At 45.2% G+C, this 26119-nt stretch overlaps 1 protein-coding gene across 2 annotated transcripts in view; it reads left to right on the plus strand.

The window, feature by feature from the left end:
• The window catches only part of SLC12A7 (solute carrier family 12 member 7), a 574243-nt gene that overhangs the window by 218641 nt on the left and 329483 nt on the right, over nt 1-26119 (plus strand). For both annotated transcript variants that reach the window (XM_040353352.1, XM_040353353.1), the window contains exons 2-3: nt 6740-6831; nt 22356-22478. In XM_040353352.1, coding sequence (XP_040209286.1) covers nt 6740-6831; nt 22356-22478 — 215 coding nt within the window. The remainder of the gene's footprint in view (nt 1-6739; nt 6832-22355; nt 22479-26119) is intronic.

The following is a 26119-nucleotide window of genomic DNA, read 5'->3' on the forward strand; positions in this document are numbered from 1 at the left end:
GAACTGAGCCGTAGCAGACAGGTACACCCGCAGAGCACGTACCACATCCAAGGTATGTAGCTCAGCCTCTTTGGGATGCGATGGTTGAGGACAAACAGATTATTTCCCTCAAACCTTCCTCTCCTTGCGGCTCTTCAGTCTGCTTTGATGGGAGCAGTACAATACTTGCTCAGGTGCGGAGTAATTTTACCTGTGCCCCTAGAGGAAAGGTTTTTTAGGGATTCTATTCAAATCTGTTTGTAGTCCCAAATAAGGACGGTGTCTGTCCAATCTTGGACCTCAAGGCCCTTAATGCCTTTGTGAGGGTGCGAAAGTTGAGGATGGAATCCATTCTGTAATTGCTGCACTCCATCCGGGAAATTTTCTGGCATTCCTGGACACATACTTTTTCATGTCCCCATCTGCACCAGCCATCAAAGGTTTCTGCGCTTTGCAATCGGCAAAGACCACTATCAATTTGTGGCTCTTCCCTTTGGCCTAGCGTCAGCACCGAGAGTGTTCACCAAGGTGCTCGCCCCGATTCTGGCTTTGCTGAGACAGCGAGGCATTGCTATCGTGGGCTACCTAGACGATCTTCTTCTAAAAGCTGCTTCTGGCTCAGAATTAGAGGAGGACGTGTCTATAGCCAGTCAGACCCCCTGGAAATTTGGTTGGGTGCTGAACATTCAGAAGTCGGTCTTGGCATCTGGAGTACCTAGGATTAATTCTAGACTCCTCGGAGGTGAAAGTCTTCCTTCCTTTGGAGAAGTTGCAGACACTCCAGTCGGCGGTAAAATTGTTAGCATCCCGCAAATGGTCGTCTCTCCATTTTTTTGCATGCAAGTTTTGGGCCTTATGGTGACGACCTTCGAGGCAGTACCGTATTCCCAATTCCACACTTGAGTCTTGCAGAAGGAGATCCTGTCCAAATGGAACAGATCTACGTTGTCTCTGGATCGTCGGATTCAAGCAAGTCACCTGGTCAGGTCTTCCCCGAGTTGATGGCTAAGATCCACGGCTCTTCTGTCCAGGAGGTAGTTTCTTCCTTTCAAATGGACTGTGATCACGACAGGCGCCAGCCTCACAGGTTGGGGGGTCCAGGTGGCCCAGGGTCTTTGGACTCCAGATGAATCACGCCTGCCAATCAATGTACTAGAACTTCGAGCGATCAGGCTATGCCTCTCCTCGTGGTCGTAGAGCCTTCAAAGACGTCCAATCAGGATCCAGTCGGACAATGCCACGGCAGTGGCTTATGTCAACCATCAGGGGGGTATAAAGAGCTCAGCTGCGGCATCGGATGTCGCTCACCTCCTGCGGTGGGTGTAATGGAGCGTGCCGGCTCTGTCAGTTTACATTCCAGGCGCAGAAAAATGGCAGGCGGACTACCTAAGTCGCAAGATGCTGGTTAAGGGGTAATGGTCGTTACATCCGGAGGTGTTTCAACTCCGTTGCCGGAGCACACTGGACGTAGATCTCTTGGCTTCTCACCTCTATCGCAAGGTGTCGAGGTTCGTGGCCAGGTCCAGAGATCCCTGGGCAGACGCGTTGGTGGCCCCGTGGGGTCAGTATCGGCTAATTTATGCCTTTGCCAAACTGAAGTTGCTTCCTCGTCTGCTCCACAGAGTAGAGGCCAAGGGGATCCCAGTATTTCTAATCGCCCTTGATTGGCCCCGGCGTCCCTGGTATGCCAACCTTGTGCGCCTGGTAGCGTATGCACCCTGGCGGCTGCCAATGAGGGAAGACCTTCTGTCTCAAGGTCCTATACCTTATCCTGCTTTACAGTCGCTGGCTTTAACGGCATGGCTATTGAAAGCCAGGTACTAAGGGACCGAGGTCTGTCAGATTCGGTCATTTCAACCATGCTGAGGGCACGGAAGTCTTCTTCGCAGAAGATCTACCATCGCACTTTGAAGGCCATGTGCGAGGAGATGGAGTGGCGTCCATGGACGTATTTGGTTTCCAGGGTACCATTTAAGGAACAGCTTTCAGCCTTGGCTGTTTTCTTTCATTGACCCTTGGCGACCCACTCACTGGTGGGTACTTTTTGTGCAGGGGTTTTAACATGTGCTTCCCCCAATTTATACCACTGCTTCCTTTGTGGGATTTGAATCTGGTGCTCTCGGCTCTTCAGGAGCCTCCTTTTAAGAAAATCTGAGAAATTCCTCTCGACGCTATATCAGAAGGTAGCTTTTCTAGTAGCCATTACATCTGTCAGACGTGTTTCTGAGTTGGTGGCCTTATCTTGCAAGTCGCCATACTGGGTCCTCCACAAGGATAAGGCAGTGCTACGCCCACAGCCTTCTTTTCTTCCGAAGGTAGTTTCAGCTTTTTACCTGAATGAGAACATTGTACTTCCATCCCTGTGTCCTCGACCTTCGCATGCGCTGCGCTACATACCTTTGACGTGGTACGTGCTCTGCGGGTGTACCTCTCTGCTACGGCTCCGTTCCGGAGGTCGGACTCACTATTTGTGGCGGTATCTGGTCTGCAGAAGGGCCTGGTGGTCTCACCGGCCACCATTTCTCGGTGGATCAGGCAGACCGTCATCCAGGCCTATGGCCTTAAGGGGCGGGCGCCTCCTTTTCCTGTCACGGCACATTTGACCAGGGCAATTGGTGCTTCCTGGGCTTTTTCGACATTGAGCGTCTGTTTCACAGGTGTGTAAAGCGGTGACTTGGTCGTCGGTTCACACTTTTTCCAAATTTTACAAGGTTGATGTGAGTGCATCTTCAGATGCTTCCTTCGGTCGCAAGCTCTGCTCGTTTGGGGTGAAGTTGGTTTTTGATTGCTGTTCCCATCCCTCCGTGGACGAAAAGTGAAAATAGGATTCTTTGTACTCACCGTAAAATCCTTTTCTCTGTCATCCATGGACGGACACAGCACCCACCCCTAATTTTTAAGTTTGTACTGCTTTTTGACGAACTGAGCTGCATGCTGCAGGGTGAGGGGCTATGGCCGGAGGGACCGTCCCCTGGGCGGGGCTGTTCAACTCTGTTAAAGTTACATATTTTAAGATAACTAACATCTTCTGCTTTAGTCCTCTTCTATGAACAGGAACATAAACCACTTGTCAAGATTTAAGGAGCTGTGTGTCCGTCCATGGACGATGGAGAAAAGGATTGTACGGTGAGTACAAAAAATCCAATTTTTTTTTCTTCATAAATTTGGGCCAAAGTGTATACTGCTACATATCTTTGGTAAAAATAACCCACACTAGTGGATATTTAGTCTGTGTGAAAGTTGGTCTACAAGCTATGGTGCCAATCACTGAATATTGATCAATCTGATCACACCTGATGTACTGACAACCTCATCTCATTTCTTGAGACCCTAACAAGCCAGAAAAGTACAAATACCCCCTAATGACCCCTTTTTTGGAAAGTAGACATTCCAAGGTAGTTTGTTAAGAGGCATGGTTTTTTGACGTTTAAATTTTTTCCCACAATTCTTTGAAAAATTATTTTTAATTTAATACATTTTTTTTTTCACACCAAATTGTCATAACAGGTTATTTCTTTCACATGGCATGTACATTCCACAAATGACACCCCAAAATATATTGCTACTCCTCCTGAGTATGGCGATACCACGTGTGTGACTTTTATACAGCCTGGCCACATACAGAGGCCCAACATCCAAGGAGCACCATCAGGTGTTCTAGGGACATAAATTGTGCTTCCAATCACATTTTTGAAGGCCCTTCATATGTCTAACACATGGCATGTACATACCAAGAATTATACCCTAAAATACATTCTGCTGAGCAAAGGGTAAACAAAAGATTACCTGTGGTTTTAGATGCAGTTGTCCACAGGAGGAGATCCCTGATCCAGGCTGCAGGCATGGACATGGTCAGTGACCGTGAATGGAATTGTCCAGGCAGCAGGCAGGAATATTGTCCATAGTCAGTACAGGCAGGGATACTGTCCATATACAGTCAAGGGCCAGTGCAAGTAGAGACATTGCCAGCAGTGCCAAAATATTGGTCCTGGTAGTAAGCAGGAACATGGGGACAGGGGTAGAGGCTTCACCCACCCAAATCTCTTTGAAGCCTTCGAGTTTCCAGACCCTTATTTGGAAATAAGAAAACTAAAAAATTTGTTTTCTTCATCCAGATAAAAAATTCTGGAGCCCCTCACATATGTGAGACCCCTGTGTTCCCACTAGCATAGCAGGGTAAAAGATCAGTCCAAGAGGCAGGCAAAAAACATGGTCAAACAGTCCAGGGTCAGTTCCAGAGCAGGCAGAGGTAGGTACAGTTTAGCGTTAGGCAGAAGCTTGGTCGTATAACAGGCCAGGGTCAATTCCCAGAGAAGGCAGGGGTATGTTTAGCATTAGGCAGAAGCTTGGTCATAAAACAGGCCAGGTTCAGTGCAGTGGCATAAGGGGTGTGGAGGAAAATGACAGGAAATGAGAATTAAGTTTACCATAGTTCTCAACATTATTAGGGAAGTATGGTAAAGACGGAAACCGTGACCTATAGAGAGACCTGGTTGGGAAGGACAATCGGCACAATACTACCTAGTGTCTCTTCTAATTCCTCCTCCTGGAGCACACCCAGCATTTCTTCTGATGTCTGTGGCCTGTTTCACAGGGGAATTTTCTCAGGAAAGTGGAGTCTGCTCATGGAATCAGAGAATATATTGTGGTGGGCTTTCAGGGTACAAAAGGGCGGAGATAACGGGTTCTTGGTAGTGCAGATAGGATACAGGGTTCTCTGTAGATTTTTGGTAAATAACAAGTGTTATACTTGGCCAAACTGAAAAAATAAATGGACACCTTTTTATACCAGTGGTGGGATTTTCTTGTGGGAAGGTAGAGTTCAATCATCTGATCATTGAAGTCCACTCCCCCCATGAACAAATTATAGTCATAGACACAAGCTGGTTTCTGGATTGGGCCGTTTCTTCTGGGGACTTCCACGTAGGTGTCGTTTATGGATCGTTGTCCGCATGTGATTGTTTCGTCTGTCCCTCCACTTGACAGCAAATGGCTCCTGGTTCCACAAAGATGACGTCTCCTCTCGTAGCCTTTCATCGACAAGTTTTTGGGAAGCTCTTTCTATTGGCTCTTGCTGTACCACATTCTGGGGTGTCCCTCCAGTGAAAATTGTGGAGGAGGGGAAACCTTGTATAAAAATTGTCCACATAAAGATGGTATCCCTTTACAAGGAGTGTATCTACAAACTCCCAGACAACTCTTCCGCTGGCTCCAATATACTCTGGGCATTCAGGGGGATGCAGTTGGGAGTCCTTCCTTTCGAACACCAGGAAGGTACAGATGTACCCCGTTGCTTGGTCACAAAGTTTGTACATTTTAACCCCATATCGGGCCCTTTTGCTGGGGATCAACTGTTTGATAGTAAGGGACAAGGGACTCATCCACGGAGATGGATTGTTCCGGGGTATATAACTAAGAGAAATTTTCAGAGAATTAATTTAGGAGTGGTCAAATTTTAAATGGTTTGTCAAAAGCTGGGTCATTTCGGGCAGGGCTCTAGGTGTTGTCATAGTGGAGGAACCACATAATTATAAGGTATCTTGATCTTGGCATAAGGGATGAGAAGAGTAGATGGGTTTGGTAGACCAATGGTACAATTTTTTTCTTTTTTTGTGAGTCCCATATTAAGAGTTAGGATTAAGAAAATTTAGAATTCCTCTATGGTTAGTTCTCTCAAAGGGACGGGTGTAACTAGAACCAGGGCTGCTTACTATGTACTGCTGTGCGTAGAGGTTGCACAATGGACAATAGTAAGTCTTCGGTGAAAATCAAATGGGGGGGGGGGGGGGAAATCAAGCATGGCAAAATCATCGGTGTTCAACTGGACGCCTGGCTGGGTGGTGAAAGGGGGTTTTGAAGGGCCAAGGGAAGGCGCGCATGGCCCCTATCCCTTTGGGGCTGAAATGACACCCTGCTGGTGCTTGGTCTTTGTTGCAGTGGCACTGTGCTCGAGGTGGACGGCCCTGTGCTGCTGGTAGTAGGCTGCTGCTCCACGCCAGAATGCCTTATTTTCACAGGCACACGTTCCTCTTCCTATTCTGTATCGCACACATTGCTTGTCACAGGTTCATAGGCTGAATCGGACTGAGACTCGGAGAGTTCCCCATTGCTCTCATTGCTCATGCTTGGGCCTCTTCGCTGGTAAAAAAATGTTTTGCCATACTGGTGGCTGGTGAGGCTGCACTATGCCATATAACCCATTATACATGCGTTTGATGCAGAAAAAAAAAATGCCCTGGACTGCATGTGATGTGAACTGGCCCTAATAGAAGGGAAATTTTCAAATGGGACTTTTTCCAGTGACCTCTGAGGCTGGCTTCACCGGTTTCAGGTCCAATTTTTCAGTCAGAATTTTGGGCTGAATTCAGATTTGAAATAGACCAAAAGACGTAGAGGACTCCTGTGCAATTTGCACTGGAGCCACTGTGGCGATGTGTAAACTGGCTCCTTAGAGAGCTGGTCACAATCTCCTGATATGCGAATTGAATGCGGAGGAAAACCCGCATTCAATTTGCAATAGTGTGAACCCAGCCTAAATCAGCAATTTTCTGACTTTGTATAAATTTACTCTAATCTTCTTGTCCCCGAGATAGGCAGTGAAGGTAAATATTCCTAACGGAACACAAACGGCATACATGTAATAGTGTTTTAAACCTTCCCTACTCCATCCAAAACTCCCCAAAAAGTGTTGGCATTGCATAAGTGGAAGAACCTGAACCACCACCCCAAACACAAATGGCTTTCTTTTCTTTTTTTGCAGGAGATGGAAATCCCAGAGAAAGTAGCCCCTTTATTCATAATGAAGCTGAAAATGACAACTTCTATGATGGAAAAAACATGGCTCTTTTTGAGGTATGTGTGTGGGAAAAAAAAATACATATCTTTTAAAGTGTAACACAAAGGTTCCCCCCCCCCCCCATTTCAGTTGGGGAGGGTTAAAACTGCTGCATGTGTTTTTTTTTTTGTTTGTTTTTTTCCCCTGTGCCCTTACAGAGATTTCCCTTCAATTTCTGTCCAGTGGAGGGATTGGCAGAAAGGAGTGGCAGACACTGAGACCTGCAGAGAGTAGGGAATATTATGAGGTTGGTTTTAGAAAGTTTTAGTTTTGAAATGGTATGACATCCATGCTAATATGTGAGATAAGATTGTGCTACAAGAGGAGATTGAAGGAATGAGTTGAGGTGTAAAAAATATACATTTAAGTGTTATCAGCATAGAGATTGGGACCCATGGGAGGTTCTTAAGTGACCAAAAGAGGAGGTGTAGATGGAAAAGAGAATGGATCCAATGGGAGGAGCTTTGGGGACCCCTACAGAAAGAGTAAGTGAAGAGAAATACAGTCATGGGTCACACTGAAGAAATGCTGTGATGGATAGGAGAAAGAAAAAAAAAAACAGTGTCTTGGAGGCCAAGATAGTGGAGTTAGGGGGAGTGGGCGAACCATATCAGAGTCTGCAAAAAGGTCTAGTAGTAAGTGGTAGTAGTAAATCCTTTGTGCGTTTTTTAGTAGGGCAGTTTCTGTGGAGTGCTATGAGCAAAAGCCAACCTGTAAGGGGTTTTCAGTGAGGTAGGACTGTTGTAGACTAAGCATTCTAAAGGTTTTTAGAGGTAAATAGGAGCAAGGAGATGACTCTTAAGTTCAGGCTGGTGGGGTCCAGTGAGGGCTTTTTAAGTATGGGAAAGATCTGTGCATGCTTAAGAGGGGAGGAAAAGATTCCAGTAGAGGGGCAAAGATCGATTGAAGATGTGAATGAGCAAACCGAGGAGGAGGGTGACTGTAGTAGTTCTGAGGAAACGGGATCCAGGAGACAGGGGCATAAGTGGGGGTCTGAAAACAGTTTGACCTCTTCTTCTGTAGTAGCCAGGAAAAAATAAAATAAAAAATTAAATGTGCTTGTTAGGGTGAAGATGATATCCTCGCAAATTGAATCAATCTTGTTTTCAAAGTGATTGGCAATCTCTTGGGTAGTGAGTGAGTAAGTGGGTGGAGGTAGCGGTGGACAAAGTAGATGGTAAAAGATAGTTGATGAGTAGGGATGAGTCGAACTTGAGTTTGACTCGAACATCGGCTGTTCGAGGATCGATTATTATGGGAGGAGGAGGCGGCACATCTCCAACAAGGCAGGACGCCCTCCAGGGGCCAGCTTGAGGGCAGCCAACTGACTGCATCACACCACAGAGCTCCAAGTTCTTTGGTGGGGGCCTTTTGAGAGACGTGTACAGCAGATCACACTGTTCCTGTTTGCAACATATGTCTGAAGCGTATCAAGTGTGGCCAAAACACAAGCCACTTGGGCACCACATGCTTGACCAGACATATGTCGACCTCCCATGCAGTCCATTGGCAACAGTTCTTAAAAGACCCACACCAAAGAACAAGGCAGACCTCTCCCTGCTCCTCATCAGCTGGGATCTCTAACCCCACTATACCTTCAGTCCTCTCAGAGACCTGCACTGAGAGAAATCAAGGTGTAGAATTAGGTGTCCCAAGCACTTCTGGGTAATCTGCTAGCGTCACACCAACATCCAATTGTAGCAGGCAAATTTTCCTACCCCAGTTGCTAAACCGGAAACCGAAAATAAATTTGGTCCCAGCCATCCACATGCTCAGCGGCTGAATGCTAGTTTGGCTAAATTGCTAGCACGCCAACTGCTGCCTCTTCAGCTGGTAGATTCTGCCCCCTTTCGAGAATTTGTGGAATGTGCGGTACTTGTGGCAGGTTCCCAAACACCATTTTTTTTTTTTCTCAGGCCATTCTGGCTCTCTACCAACATGTGGAAGGCGATGTCTTGGCCTCGTTTGACAGGGCGGTCAGGTGCATATTACCGCTGACTCGTGGTCCAGCAGGCATGGACAGAGACGTTGCCTTTCTTTCATGGCACACTGGGTAACCCTGCTGGCAGCTGGGAAGGATGCAGGACAGGGTGCAGTATTGTTGGAGCTTGTTCCGCCACCACACCTCCAAAATGCTGGTAGTGGTGATTATGCAAAGAAAAAGAAAGGAGGGCGCACCGACCTTGTGCATTACCACTTAAAATGTAATAATAAAACAGAATAAAAGCAATGGTCCTACTCACATACGTAAGTAAGCGCTTTTCAGACAGCTGGACTGGACATCACGGCGCCTGCCAGTAAAACCTAAGACATCTAAACGGCTGACACGTTTCTGGGGCGTACCCCCTTCTTCAAAGCCTGGATGGTCCGTGGTACGTGGTATCACGGACCATCCAGGCTTTGAAGAAGGGGGTACGCCCCAGAAACGCGTCAGCCGTTTAGATGTCTGAGGTTTTACTGGCAGGCGCCGTGAGGTCCAGTCCAGCTGTCTGAAAAGCGCTTACTTACGTTTGTTTGTAAGTAGGACCATTGCTTTTATTCTGTTAAATTTTAAGTGGTAATGCACAAGGTCGGTGCGCCCTCCTTTTTCTTTTTCTTTTCATTCTAGCCATTTGAACACCCTTTGTTCTTTGGAGGGCTGCAAGACTTCTGACTTTGCCGGTAGACTTTACTGCTGTACCCAGTTTGGCGAAACACCAGAGCGCAGGAGGTTTTGTGTTTTTTAGTGGTGATTATGCCACACCTCTCCTCCACCCCTCATCCTCTATGGCCTCTTCCTGTGCAGGCAGATTTGTCCTTGGAACCATAGGCGTTCTTGGGGCTGCGCAAGCACTCAGGCAAAAAGATGCAATGCTTGAGTTGGTCTGCTTAGTGGACAGGAGCCACACAGGGGCAGAGATTCTGTCTGCTCTGCAGAGGCAGGCTCAGAGGTGGTTGACGCCATGCCAGCTTCCGCCAGGAATGGTGGTTTGCGACAATGGCACCAACCTCCTCTCTGCTCTCTGACAGGGACAATTGACCCATGTTCCCCGTTTGGCTCGTGTCCTTAATTTGGTGGTGCAGCGGTTCTTGTGTAGGTACCCGGGCTTACAGGATCTCCTGAGGCAGGCCAGGGAAGTCTGTGGGCATTTCCGCCGGTCATTTAATGCCAGTGCTCGGCTGACTGACCTCCAAAAGGAATGCAACCTGCCCAAGAACCGCCTCATCTGTGACATGCCCATTAGGTGGAACTCAACGTTGGCAATGCTGCAGCGGCTGTACACGCAGCAGAGGGCCATCAATGAGTACCTGTGTGAGTATGGCACTAGGACAGGGTCAGGGGAGCTTGGCTTTTTTTCGCCACGTCGGTGGCTTCTGATCAAGGATGCATGCACTGTCCTGTCACCATTTGAGTAGGCCACAAGGATGGTGACAGTGCATGCATCAGTGACACTGTCCCTCTTGTCTTCCTGTTGGAGCACACGCTGCATGGAATAATGGACGGGGCACTTTAGGCAGAACAGAGGGAGGAAGAGGAGGACTTCCTTGCCTCTCAAGGTGTCAGGGTACTAGTCCCGTCTCTGACAGATTCCCGCACATGCGCGGTGGAATGGGGCCTCGGCGCGTACCTGTGTGCAATTTGCGGTACAGCGGCACGTCGTGTGCGTGGACACGCGCACGGGGCAGCCCTGGGGCCAATCAGAGGACTGACACTCCTATTTAAACCAGCAACATTCCCTGAACAGGTTGCTGGTTTGTCATCAGCTTTAGTGAGTTTACCTGTTGCCATATCTTCCTGTTTTGACCCGGACTTCCTGACCACTCTCCTCTCACCCGGAACCTCTGAACTTTTGGCTAACGTATCTTGGATTGCTACTGTCTCCTGCCCTTTGACCTTGGCTTGTACCTACGGACTTTCTCTGCCTTCTCCAGCCCTTGACCCACGGCCTGTGACCCGGACTTGTCTTTGTCTCCTGCTTGGATCTTCTGGACCTCCTGCCAGTACCTGTCTGATCTCCATTTGTTTCCAGTTGTCCACGCCTGCTCAGCTACCGTCAGACGCACCAAGTCTACCAACCTGCTTCCGGCACCGGTGCCTCCTTGTGCATTCCCTCCTCTGTCTCAACTCCAGAGAGTGGACTGCGCAGGGTCGCAAAGGTGAGCCGTCCTCAGCATCTCGGCCTCGGTGAGTACAGGTTCCTGATACAAGGCCCCCTTTGTCCAGCAGCAGGCCCACAGGAAGAGGAGGATTGTGTTAGCATGGAGGTGGAGCCTAGCACTCAGCATCAGCAGCAGTCTTCAAGGGATTGTTTACAGTCCCCAGAAACCCATGGACTTGTACGTAGCTGGGAGGAGGTGGCTGCGGATCATGTCACCCTTCATGACTCAGAGGACTCCGGATCGAATGCCTCAGCAAACCTACGCTGCATGGCCTCCCCTATCTGCAAAGCCTGCGAAAGAACCCTTGGATTTGTGTGATCAAGGAAATGGATCACTACTGGCTGGCAACCCTTCTTGATCCACGTTACAAGGGTAAGTTTGCGGAACTTATCCAACCTTCACAGAGGGAGCAGAGGATTGAACATCTTCAGGAGGCCTTGCAGAAAGTTTTGTGCAATGCGTTTCCAGAGCCTGGGAGGTTATAATTTCCTGGTCCTCCTGGACAACGTGTTGCTGAGGCTTTGGTTAGTCAAAGAAGGAGCGGTGGAGAAGGTGGCCATCTGACTGATGCATTCAGACAATTTTTTTAGTCCGCAGCCCCAAGGTCTGATCAGTTCCAGCAATCATCACCAACGTCTGATTTAGGGGCAAGATACCTAGACTTGGAGACCTTTCCAACCAAAAATTCACTGGGTCACTGGGTCTTGAGGATGGATCACTGGCCAGAGCTTGCACAGTATGCAATTGAGCTACTGGTCTGTCCTGAATCCAGCATTCTTTCGGAATGCACATTCAATGCTGCTGGAGGCTTTGTAACCGATCAGAGTGCGCCTGTCCACAGACTCGTTTGATCGGCTCACCTTCATAAAAATGAATGAGTCTTGGATCACCAGCTACCCAAGCAACCTGATGCTGATGTAACCGATTCATTTTTTTATGAATGAGATCCCTTGACTGCCAATGCTGCTGCTGAGTGACTATCTTGTTATGCTGAGTGACTATCCTATTCCTCCTCAATGTTCATGTTGATGGCTTCTGAAAACATTTTTGGGTCTGGGCACCACCACCAGTGGCTAAGGCCCAATTTTTCTGCCCCTGTTTAACAGGGGCGTGTAATTACAATTTTTGCTGTAATATTTTGCAGCAGGGCTTGTTCCTGCGCTCAACTACAGTATATGTGAGGGGTTGCAGTGTTGTGGCACCACTGCCTAAGGCCCAATTTTTTTGCCCTCGTTTATCAGGGGCATGCATCTACAATTTTTGCTGTAATATCTCACAGCAGGGCACGTTCCTGCGCACAACAAGAGTATCTGTGAGGCTTTACAGTGTTATCACTGCCACCTAAGGCCCAATTTTTCTGCCCCTGTTTAACAGGGGGAGCGTAATTACAGTTTTTGTTATAGTATTTCACAGCAAGGCTCGTCCCTGTGCTCAACAACAGAATCTGTGAGGGGTTTGTGTCGTGGCACCACCACTGCCTAAGACCACATTTTTCTGCCCCTGTTCAATAGGGGCATGTAATTACAATTCTTGATATAATTCACAGCAGGGCCTGTTCCAGCGCCCACCAAGAGTAACTGAGGGCTTACAGTATTCTGGTACCACTTTCTTTTTTGGAAGCAGGGGGAAAGAAATTTAAACTGAGTGGATTGTGGCTGTTGACCGGGGAGGAAGGGTACGGGACGTGGGGCTTGCAGTTCGATAATGAAGGGCCAGCATTAGGGGAAATGTCCCCAGAGGCTTAGAGAAGGAAGCTGAGGAAATTAAAATGATTCTAGTGTTTAGGTCAGCATGTGTGTTCAGGATTCAAGAGGCATAGAGGTGGACGGGGTGATTTTAATCGAGGGGGTAGAGGTCGTGTTAATGTTCCCTCTCAGCCTTCCCTTCATGACTATCATTCTGGTAATTTGAGTAGTGAACAGGGAAGACCTCACCCTTCCAGGGGTAAAGCCCCAAATAATGTCTATGTAATGTATGGGGGTATGATCTGATGATAAAATCGGGTCAATTGAAGTGGAGCGTACTCTGGATGGTTCTTTATGAGGGATAAAAAAAGTAGTTCATGTGAGAGTAAGCCCTATGGACGAGAAAAAAGGTGGTGTAGTTCCTTTCATTAGGATTGTTAAAGCACACTATATATCTACTAATTGTAAAAAGGTGAATCTCAGCTGTGAGGAGTCTCGGGTAGAAATAAGAGTGGTTAAATGTCCCATTGGAAATGACCATCAGGGGATCATAAGCAAAATTGAAGTCTTCCCTCTAAAATCAGAACTCAATCACTGTTTTCTAACACAAGTGGGGTGAGTTTTTTTAATTGATCGGAATTTGGAAGATAACTATTATTCAAGTCACCTTGATCCCTTGACTATCCGGTATGTATTATCATCTATCTGAGCACCTGACTGCCGAGGCACTGAGTTGCAATAAGTATATGGACTCCTTTTGTTGTAGCTATGAAAGGAGGAGCGTGGTTAGCCACTGGATATTTTCGGCTTGACCGTTTAGGGATCTATTTGCAAGGAAACAACCTGACTGCGCATATCAGGCAGGTCATGAAGCAACCATGATTCTTCAAAACTTTCACATTGTACAAGGTGAATTTTAGAGGGCACCTGGTCGGGTGGCTAGGTGTAAACCTGGGTCCCATCTCTTGTAGCAGAGGATAGGGTGGGGCAGAGATGGACACAAAGGAGGAAGGTAGAGAAAAGTAACTGGATCAAACAAAAGGAAGGGGATTCACTGACAGAAGTACTCAAAAGACCAATCAGTTGGATCCTATCAGAAACCAAGAACTACGTGTTCTCCCCATCTAACCATTTGAGGTTGGGAAAACCCTATGTTAGGGTGAGATGAGGTTTTCTTTAGCAGAGATGCACCTCTACAGGTAGAATGACAACCTACAGAAATAATACGTTGCTAACCTAGAACATGCATGTCAAAACAAGGTATTAACTGTTGTCTTGGACTAATCAAGGTCATGGTGAGGCGAGAAACTAGAACAACTTGAGTGGTTGCCCTATGTACCGCAGCCCTCCCTACTCTGACAAAGATACCAAGTATGATTTCAGAATCTCATGTACAATAACATGGACCATGTCATTCTGCATTAGAGAAAAAGTGTGATTAAGTGAAAATAATGAGCAACCTAAAAAAAGAAAAAAAAAAAAAAAAAAAAGCATAAACAAGCGACTATAAGTGTATGTATATAAACTTAAGAGAATTAATGTGAATATAAACACAATGCTGCTCATACACAAGTGATGAAAGCAAGCAGCAATAGAAGTGAATGAAAACTGCCGCACACTTTCAGCAATAATCCTGAGTGATTACTTAAAGTCCAACAGAAAAGCAATAAAAAGCAACTTTGAAGTCCAAAAAAGAAGCAAATAAACTGCAAGGATTCAATCAAACACAGGAGCAGGGATACAAATCTTCAGTTTTATGCTTCCATCAGGTAAAGGTAGATAAATTGGCCGCTTACCGACTCAGATGGATGTCTATTATGGAGATCAAAAGGGCTCAGCACACCGGGTTTGGTTCACCAGGCTCCGGACATGGAAGTAGATCCACAGCAGAAAATCCTCTTAGCGAACTTTTTCCCCCTCTCCATGGAATACCAAGCAACCCTTTGTATCAGCTGGATCTTTTATCCCAGGACACAAACACTATCTCCTCCCGGGATAGTGATAGGTAAGGGCTGTGCGTTTCTTCGTACAAGGCGTCCACTGGGAAAGGAGGCTGCCTCCGTATGGAGAAACGCAGCGTCGGGTGGAGCTAAGGACTCTGACGTCATCACACTCCAGTTGGTTTGGCGTGAGCCGCCGCTGGTAGTCTGTTTTTTATTCGTTTCATTTGGATGTCAGTAACCCGTTTATTTTAATAAATGGTACCATTTTGATATACTGCACCATGAAGTTTTCCTCTTCATTTATAATATGCCCAAACCTGCTCATTGAATGCCTTTACCTATCACATTCCCGGGAGGAGATAGTGTATGTGTCCTGGGATAAAGATCCAGCTGATACAACGGGTTGCTTGGTATCCCATGGAGAGGTGAAAAAGTTCGCTAAGAGACTGATTTTCTGCTGTGGATCTACTTCCATGTCTGGAGCCTGGTGAACCAACCCCGGTGTGCTGAGCCTTTTTGATCTCCGTAATAGAGATCCATCTGAGTCGGTAAGCGGCCAATTTATCTACCTTTACCTGATGGAAGCATAAAACTGAAGATTTGTATCCCTGCTCCTGTGTTTGATTGAATCCTTGCAGTTTATTTGCTTCTTTTTTGGACTTCTAAGTTGCTTTTTATTGCTTTTCTGTTGGACTTTAAGTGATCACTCAGGATTATTGCTGAAAGGTGTGTGGCAGTTTTCATTCACTTATATTGCTGCTTGCTTTTTATCACTTGTGTATGAGCGGCATTGTGTTTATATTCACATTAATTCTCTTACGTTTATATACATATTACACTTTTACAGTCGCTTGTTTATGCAATTTTTTTAGGTTGCGCATGATTTTCACTTTATCACATTTACTTCCAGTTTACTATTCAAACTATTTTTATAATTGCAGCACCTTTTCTTTGTCATATATTTTTGTGATATTTGGAATTTTGTCCCAGTGGGGACAAGAATTATCCACATATATTATTTTTTTTTCACATGGTAGCATTGTTTTGCACTTTGTTGCATTATTACACACCCCGTTTCCTTGGGTATAGCGCAGATTAACCCTACTACACATTAGAGAAAAGTAACATATTGAGCAAACTCGAGTATTCATGAACGTTCCCGATTGTCTCCAGCATGGACTTGCCAGCCTTTTCCACTTTAGTGGTAAGGGATGAGACCTCCTGCTGGACATCTGCTTCTGTAATGCACAGTGTTGTAAGTAACGGAGTTACAATAAACGCAGTTACCTAACGCAGCCCCTTTTGAGGGTAACGAGTAATCTACCCGATTACTCTTCCCCTCATGGTAACGCAGTTACCATTACTTGGGCGGCGTTACTGCAATTACATCTACCGCCACTAGATGGCGGCAGAGCAATTGCTTCTGCCGGCGCTGTGAATATGAATATGGGTGGAACTCCGCTTTAGAATCATGTGACCGCTGTGATGGCCTGTCACAGCGGTCTGAAAACTCCCAATCGCAAGGAGCCCTGGATACAATGAGCCCCATCCGCCTCACACTGACCTATCACCGGGGAACAACTCACATCGATCACACACACTGTGTGCGCAACCTGATCAATGATCCGGGGAACACATGGCGGGAACAAAATGTTCCACAGAACAAACGTTCCCTATACAACACAGTGTACACAGCGACATCTAGTGGTCAACATGGTAAGTGCAGGACACCTATACAGACCAATGATCAGCAGGTTATTTTTGGTCAGTGATTTCATCTCTTCATCAGACAACAAAGAAAAATCTGACATCCCCATTCCAGATCCCAAGCATCTAATAAAGCTTATATAAGATATTTAAAATAATAAACAATAAACTATAGAACATTCTTATAAAGCCTAATATAAGATTTTAAATTACAGACTCTGTAAACGTCAAGGGAATGTATATTATAAACATACATTTTAATCCAGCTTATAATTTGGATGTAATATATAGCAGATGGATAAGGGTTCTATTAGCTGCACATACATGGTGGGACGGATGCACCTAGGCTGGGATATACACGAGATCACCATTTGTTTCCGGTTTTCTTCTCTCAAGGATCTGGCATTCTTTTGTCTTGGAGTATTAACTCACTGCTCCCTGGCAAGCGCCCGTCATCTGCTTCTCAACAAAGCATTGTAGAATATTAAAAAAAAAAATTCAGTTACTTTGCTGAGTAACTAATTACTTTTTCAATGTAGTAATTGAGTTCACTAACGCAATTACTTTTTCGGAGAAGTAATTTGTAACTGTAACTAATTACTTTTTTAAAGTAAGATGAGCAACACTGGTAATGCACCTTTAATCCTCCATGTCACAGCTTCCAGGTCAGGCCTAGTTGGGAGGGCATCTAAGTCCTGTCTGGTTGATAGAGCATGTAGGATGGACCTAGTGTAAAGCTGGGTGCCATCTTGGCCAAGCTGCATGTGAGCAGGATGCATCGTGGTGTGTCGGCAAATGGGGATCACACAGAGGCCAACGTAGAAAACTGTATATTTACAGAAAGTTGCAACAAGTTATAACCAGGCCCGGTGGGTAACATTCAGAATCTGCAACCAATAGTTTTCTCTTCGGAGGATGGTGACCGCTTCTGCAACAAGGTGCAGGAATGCAGCCTGGCCGGTCCACGCCCCAACTGGGAGGTTTCACCAAGCAGAGGATAATCGTAGTACCTACTCTTCTGGAACCTTGGCTCTAAACTTTCCCTAACAGACACGGAACCTGTTCCTACACTCAACATTCGTAAACTGTCTGCCAAGCTTGGGAGCCATTGTCTTAAATGGACACTGCCCTGACCCTAGATGCCGGCAGGATCAGCCAGGGCACCAGCATCCAATGGGATGATTTGATTTCTTGTTAAAAATAGAATTTTTATAACAGCTTACCTGTAAAATCCTTTTCTTGGAGTATACCACGAGACACAGAGCCTTAAATCATTACATAATGGGTTGTATGGTCACCAATCAAAGACAGTTCCCCTTCATATAACCCCTCTGTGACGGATCTCGGATACCCCAGGTGGGCACATCCGCCAGACCTGTGTCTCCTGTCCTCCAAACGCACCCACAGCCTGCAGATTCGCCATCACCAGCCCTTAACCCCTCAATCACTAGACAATCCACACAGGTGTTGAGGGTTAAACATGCAGAGCCTAAACTGTTTATTAAATCCAAAGCATACAGTTTTACACAGTTAGGGACACTCCCCTTAGCCTTGTCTAAGAGGGGAGGGGGGCAAGGAACAACCAATGGGAACTGAACATTTGTACATTGAAACAGGCTACAGATAAACCTAATGAGATTATGGTAAGCAGGCAGTCTCTCAATACACACCCCCTGCGGAGAGAAGTCTCCAGTCCAGTCTCCATTGTCTATGTGACATGAATCGACACAATAAGGCACAGCAACAAGGGGGGGGTTGGGGGAGAAAGGCTGTAGAATTACATTACACTATCTCAATGCCAGCTTGTCCCGGGTCTCCAGTATCTTTTCTGGCCCATAGTCTGTCGGTAGGAGGCCAGCCCCCAGTCCCTTCCAAAACGCACAGTGACAGTGGGTTCTGTCACACCCTCCCATCAGGGAAGTACCTTAGTTTTGTAGCAAGAAATAAAGGTTCCCATAAGAAGGGGGGGGGACCTCTTGTGTCCCGTCGTGTGCTCCAAGAAAAGGATTTTACAAGTAAGCTGTTATAAAAAAATCCTATTTTCTTTATCGTACACCACAGGACACAGAGCCTTAAATCATTACATAATGGGAAGTCCCAGAGCAATGCGCAAATATGAAGGGGGACCCAGCTGTAAAACAGACAAGAAGCCCTAGACTGCTGCCTGCAGTACACTGCGCCCAAAGGCGGAATCCTCATGTCCTCTTACATCTATTTGATAGAATTTGCTGAATGTATGGACTGAAGACCAAGTTGCAGCTTTGCAGATCTGAGCCATCGAAGCCTGGTGATGCACTGCCCATGAAGCACTCATAGCTCTGGTCGAGTGCGCCTTAACAGAATGAGGAATCTTGTTCCTTAAACCATAAGCTTGAATAATTGCTTGTCGAATCCACTGCGCAATGGTGGATTTTGATGCCACTTGTCCCTTCTTGGGACCATCTGGCAAAATAAACAAAACATCAGTTTTACATATCTGAGCGGTTGCCTGCAGATGCGCCTTTATTGCTCTCACTACATCCAGAGAGTGCAATAATTTTTCCTCCGCTGTCTGCAGGTTCAGAAAAAAGGAAGGTAAAATAATATCTTGGTTCAAATGAAATGTCAACACCACCTTTGGTAAAAAGGTTGGATGGGGTCCTAGAACAATCTTGTCCTTGTGACAAATTAAATAAGACTTTTTACAAGAAAACGCTGCTAATTCAGATGCTCTTTTTTTTTTTTTTTGCCGATTTCCTGCTTAAAAGAATCAGCGATATTTGACCCTTAATGGTACTAAGGGCTAATTTCATATCCACTCCTAGCTGGCAAAAGACAAGAATCTTTGGGGATTCCATTTGTTAGATTCACACCATGACACATATGCTTTTCTGACTCTATAGTAAATAAGCCTGGAAGCTGGCTTTCTGGCATTAATAAGTGTAGAAAGCACTGGACCAGAGATCCCTCGTTTCTTTAGAATGTGGGTCTCGGCAGCCAAGCTGTCAAATTTTAGCTCTTTTAAGGAAGGATGGAACACTGGACTTTGCGACAGCAGGTTGTGACGAAGCGGAAGCTTCCAATGTTTTCCTACCACCATCTTTATGATTTTGGTGTACCAGGATCTTCCGGGCCAATTTGGGGCCACTAAGATTACAGGAATTCTTTCCTTCTTGATCCTGCAAAGTAACCTTTGTAAGAGGGCGATCGGCGGAAACGCATAGATCAGTGAAAACTGATTCCACAGAATTATTAGAGCATCCGATACGTAGGCCAGAGGATCTCTCATCCTGGACACAAAGTTGTCCAACTTCTTGTTGAACCTGGAAGCTAGCAGGTCTACATCCGGGTCCTCCATCTCTGGCATATGGCCTGAAATATATCGGGGTGGAGAGACCACTCTCCTGGTAGTAGTTGCTGGCGACTCAGTCCGCTTGCCAGTTTTCTACCCCTGGAATGAAGATTGCAGAGAGACAAGGAACATGTTCTTCTGCCCATGCCAAAATCCGATTCACCTCTTTCTGGGCGCCCTGACTGCGGGTGCCTCCCTGGTGATTGGTGTAAGCTACTGCAGTAGCATTGTCGGATTAAATCCGCACCGGGTGGCCCTGTAACCTGTGTCCAGGTTCTGAGGGCTAAGTATACTGACCGCATCTCCAGTATATTGATGGGCAGGTTCCTTTCGGTCTTGGCCCAGGTTCCCTGGGCTGAAGCCTCTACTAACACTGCTCCCCAGCCCCTTAGGCTGGCATCCGTAGACACCATCTTCCAGGTGACTGGGAGAAAGGATCTTCCTTCCTGCAAGTTCTTGGTTTTTAACCACCAACTGAAGCTTTGACGCACTTGTGGCGACAGGCGCATGGGTAGATCCACAGCTTGGATCTTCCTGTTCCAGGCGGCTAAGATACTGCCTTGAAGTAGTCTCGAATGAAACTGGGCGTAAGGCACAGCCTCGAAGGAGGCTACTAGCTTCCCTAGTAGACTCATGCAAAGGCGATTAGACAGCTTTTTCTTTGCCTTGACCTTGTGGATCAGGTCCTTTAGCGACTTGATCTTTGGTTCTGGCAGAAATATCCTGCCTTGGGCTGTGTCTATAATCATGCCCAAATATTCTGCCCTTCTTTGGGCTTGTAGAGAGGATTTTTGTAGGTTTACAATCCATCCTAACTGTTCCAGGTATTTTATTGTGGTGAGCACAGCGTGATCTAATCCTGCCACTGACTGATCTATCACAAGTAGATTGTCTAGATAGGCCATTACTGCTATGCCCTGTACCCTCAGATTTGCCAACAGAGGGGCTAGTACCTTTGTAAATACACGGGGGGCGGTAGCCACCCCAAATGGCAGAGCCACAAACTGGAAGTGGCGATGTTCTACCCCGAACCTTAATCTTTGGTGCATGGGATGGATAGGCAGATGGAAATATGCGTCCTTGATGTCTATCGACGCCATGAATTCTCTGCCTTGTAGGGAGGCGTCCATTGATCGAATAGTTTCCATTTCGGAAATGGCTAATGTTCAGAAACTGATTTAGAGATCTTAGATCCAGGATGGGTCTGACATCTCCATTTGGTTTTGGAATCAGAGGTTTGAATAAAAACCTGAACATTGCTCCTTTAGGGGTACTTCTGTGATCACCCCTTGGGACAGCAAGTGATCCAATCCTTTAAAGAAGAACACTCTTTTTAGTGGATGTTCGGAGAGCCTTGAGCTTCGGAATTGAGAAGCTGGGATTTCTCGAAATTCCAGTTTGTATTCTAGGGATACTGTGGATACTACCCACTTGTCCTGGATTTCTGTCTGCCACGCCGCTGAAAAATGCTGAAGTTGTCCCCCCCCCCCACTCGGCCGAGGTTTTGAAATGGTTTTGGGGTTTTGCTTGCTAGCCTTTGAACCCCACTGCTTCTTGTTTTTCTGGGCTTGGTCTTCCTTGGCTTTTGTGGCTGGCTGAATATGTCGTCGCCACTGACTGGTGCTAGATCTACCAGGAGTCGGGGAGAGAGAATGCTTAAAACAAGGACGCTTTTTTTTTTCTTTTTCTCTGGTAAAAGGGTAGTTTTACCGCTCGATATCTATCTTTTGGAAATATTTCTCCAAATCTTTCCCAAAGAGGTGTTCGCCATGGAAGGGGAAGCTGGCCAAAAGCTTTTTGCATGGGGCTTCTGCTGACCAATGCTTTAGCCAAAGAATTCTGCGCATAAGCACCAGCTGCAGCGTGAGGCGGGATGCCTGTTGGATAGAATCTCTGATGGCATCCACTGTAAAAACATAAGGCCCTAGGCATATTATCCCAAAATTTGACCTGTTCAGCAGTCAGATCTTTCATCCCCCATCTCAGCGGGGTCTGCGTTCCAACCTTCAGGGGTACGGGTTCCAACTCTTCCCTGGGCCTTGTAAAAGACTCTTACCAGGACTTTTAGCATATAGAGCGAAAGTGCTGGACTCCCGAGCCCAGTCCTCCAGAGAGAGACATTACAGGAGACCCCTCGTCCATGAGGTCCGGATACTATCCAGTTTTGGCGTAATATAATTAAGTGTCTTGGATGGACCCACAGTGTAGCTCTCTACCCTCATAGGGCTTCTTAGGCAGAGCTTTCTTCATCACATTTTCCTAGCGTCCACCACCTTAGACACTGGCGAAAAAACTAAGGTACTTCCCTGATGGGAGGGGTTATATGGAGGGGAACTGTCTTCGATTGGTTGTGCCAGTGTCCAATCGCCTCTGGTGACCATACAACCCATTATGTAATGATTTTAGGCTCTGTGTCTCATGTTGTACGATAAAGAAAAGAAGGTTTCACAGATATTTTGCTGGGTGTACATACTATTTTCATCAAAGACTATAACCGTGATTTTTAACTGGTAGTGGTAGATTTTCCAGTGCTGCTGTAATTGAATAAAGTTGTTTGCCTGCCAATTTGAACATTTGTTTGCTGTTGCCATTGTCACTGTTTTAAAGTAAAATAGGATTACTGCTATAATTTTGAAGGGCTTAGCCAAATGTTATGTTGTCCAGGATTCAGGTAAATGTAACCTGTTATTTACTTTACGGTAATATAATTTTTTTATGTAAATTGACCTATTCAGGAAGAAATGGACAGCAATCCAATGGTGTCTTCATTACTGAACAAGCTTGCAAATTACACAAACTTACCACAGGGCGTCAAAGAACATGAAGAGTATGAGGATCGAAAAAGAAAGGAAACTAAGGTAGTGTTCAAGTTGTCTATATTGTTGTTTGCGTTGATTGTTGGATTTTCCCATTTATAGTTATAATTATCATCCTGGGAAAAGTCCTATTCAGGGTTTCTACATCTCCCAGGCTCCTCTCGTACACATTCAGGGATTCCTGATCCAGTTTGGATCTTGGTCCTTGCCCCCAGGCCAATTTAAACTCGCGTGAGACAGACAGTTCTCTTGGCCTGGGAAATCGGACGACTCTTGTCTGCAAAAGCAAAAGGTTGGTAAAAGCCAACAAGCTGTATATGTGGAAGCTGACAAGCTGTAGGCTTGCTCAGCCTGGTAGTGAGGGCCTGTATTTTGGTATAGGTGGTGCCGAGACACGGCTAGGCTTTTGTTTTGCTATTATTTTTCCTGTTTGTTTTCTGAGACGCTGTACAGCACTTGTATATAAATTTGTAAATATCACAAACACTTTTGTCACTACCACCTAGGATTTGGCATCTGTGCCCAGGAAACTTTGTACCTGCTACCTGTTCCCCGCTTAATATATATCTTTTTTTTAAATAAAATGTGTGTGTGTGGGGAGGGGGAGAGAGAGAGGGGGAGAGGGGGAGAGAGATGCACAAATGGAATGTCTATTCAAAACTAATAAAAAGTTTTCATGTTTATGCAAGGTAACAGTTTCTGGCTAAGACAATGGCACCCCTTCTTCAGACCAAAAGCATAAATAACATCAAAATATAAATTCACAATAATCATCTGCAATCAATTAATTAATTTAACAATCGCTAAGTAATCATAATTGTAGAAAATGGCATAATGATTGCAACGATCGAACCATCAGATGGAATGAATTCCCCCAAATGTCATGAGGATACCAGGAAAAGGCACCGCTTATCAAAAGAGAGAGGAAAATATATATATATATATATATATATATATATATATATATATATATATATATATATATATATATATATATATATATATATATATATATATATATACATATATATACACATACACACACACACACACACACACACACACACAATGCACTGAATTCTGAACCAATCCTATAATTAAAAAATAGAATACTAATATATTAGAAAGATCTACTGAAAAAACTACTCATTACAAGAAATAGTAATGAAAAGATAAAATAATTTAATAAAGAAAGTGTGTGTGCATATATTACAAAAATAAATATAAATCAAAATTAGAATTTATCCCTTAAAGTGTCTAAACGATGTATCCAGGCTACTTTTTGTTTTTTAAGGCAAGTTCTGTATTCCCACCTCGTCGATTACGTGGTATTCCGTAAATAGCCATGCATTTTAACTGTGATACATGATGTCCCTATTGCAAAAAAGGTCTTGCCAATGGCAATTTGTCAAGTTTATCCCTAGTTGAATATTTGTGTCGTACAATACGCTCTTTAACCTTCTGAATAGTATCGCCTGCATATAATAACCCACATGGGCCCTTAATCATAAGAAGATTGACATATTTAACCACTTTAGCCCCAGAAGGATTTACCCCCTGACCAGAGCATTTTTTGCGATTCTGTACTGCAGCGCTTTAGCTGACAATTTGCGCGGTCGTGCGACATTATACCCAAACAAAATTTAGTTGTTTTTTTTTTAGTTTTTTTGTTTCACAAATAGAGCTTTCTTTTGGTGGTATTTAATTACCTCTGCGGTTTTTATTTTTAACGGTATAAACAAAAAAATAAAATTTTGAAAAAAAATGCAATTTTTTTTTTCAGTTTTTAATAAATATCCCCAAAAATATATAAAAAAAATGAATTTCTTCCACAGTTTAGGCTGATTTGTATTCTTCTACATATTTTTGGTAAAATAAGTGTATGTTGATTGGTTTGCACAAAAGTTATAGCGTCTACAAAATAGGGGATAGATTTATGGCATTTTTTTTATGGCGGACACATTGGGCACTTTTGACACTACTTTGGGACCATTGTCCTTTATACAGCGATCAGAGCTACAAATAGCCACTGTATAAATGGCAGGGAAGGGGTTAAACACTAGGGGGCGATCAAGGGGTTAAGTGTGTCCTAGGGAGTGATTTTAACTGTGGGGGGAGTGGGCTCCCTACAACATGACAGGGAGCAGTAGATCCCTGTCATGTTGTTAGGCAGAACAGGGAAATGCCTTGTTTACATAGGCATCTCCCCATTCTGCCTCTTCTTGCTGCAATCACGGGCTGCCGGTGAACATCGAGTTTGCGGGACCCGTGTGCGTGCCAGATACAGTATGCGGCAAATTTTGAAGGGATGTACGGTTATGTCCATTTGCCCTTACGAGCCATTCTGCCGACGTATATGTGTGTGCGGTGGTCGGCAAGTGGTTAATCCTTTATTGCTATATTATAGTCTATGGGGATGGACTGATAGTCGTGCCATTGATCTTGACAGAAGAGGGGAAGGGGCATGTGGGGGAGAAAATTTTACAAGCTCGTTTTTGAAAGGTTGAATTTGAGGAAGTGTTGTCACATCCAGCCAGATAGGTCTGCTAGTAAATCAGCGATACGTGAGGAAACTGATGGGGTGAGCTGATGGGTAGAGAGATGAATTTGGGTGTCACCAGCATAGAAATAGTATTGGTAGCCATGGGAGACTATCTTAGCTGACCCAAGGAGGAGGTGTAGATCGAGAATGGGAACGGTCCAAGGACAGAACCTTGGGGGTTCCCAACGGTAGGAGAGGAGGAGATAGAGTTGTAAGTGACACTGAAGGTGAGGTGAGATAGGTAAGATTTGAACCAACGGATACCAAGGAAATATAGTTTTTAGAGGAGGAGGGGTGGTCAACTGTGTCAAAGGCAGCGGAGAGGTCCAAGAGTAAGAGTACGGAATAGTGACGGTTGGTTTTAGCTGTTAACAGTATGTCATTTTGTGAGTTTTAGGAGAGCGGTTTATGTGGAGTGTTGTGGGCGAAATCCAGACTTAAAGCGTAACTCCACTTTTGTTTAGAACCCCCCCCGGGTGATCTATGTACATTGCAAAGATAGCAACCTTTGTTGCAGATTCCTACCTTTCTGTTATTCTGAAGAAATACATGTGTGTGTGTCTGTGCCTCTAATAGGAGTGATTTCATGATTACCTGCCAGGTTTGCACCTGCTGGACACTAATGAGGAAATCTGCTGGACCTGCATCCCTTTAGACGGGTTCCTATTGAAAATGTCTCTCCAAAAATTACATTTGTGTTGCAGGGGATGCCTAAAATCTGACTTGTATATTAGGCAGACTTCTGGGGAAATTGGAGCGCCAATCACACAACTAGGAAACTATATGTTTCTGGGGAGTGGCAAGTACACACTCTTTGTACAGAACAACTCCAGGTAGCCATATTTCAGTGCATTCTTAGAAAATTACAGTGCTGTAGATTGAAAAGGAAAGGTAATTTTTAATAACATTCAATTACAATATGTTTAGTGTCGCATGAAAGTTCCCCCATGAAAGTGGAGTTACCCTTTAAGCCGATCAAGAAGGTTATTCTCAATGAGGTGGGATCTCAGCTGGTTGTAGACTAGACATTCAAGGAGTTTGGAGGCAAAAGGGAGTAAGGTAATGGGTCTTGGGTGGTTAAATAGGTGGGGTCAGTGGGGCCTTTTTTAGGTATGGGGGTGGCTAGTGCATGTTTTTAAAG

Source organism: Rana temporaria, chromosome 5, assembly GCF_905171775.1.
Source record: "Rana temporaria chromosome 5, aRanTem1.1, whole genome shotgun sequence".
Classification (NCBI taxonomy): Eukaryota; Metazoa; Chordata; class Amphibia; order Anura; family Ranidae; genus Rana; species Rana temporaria.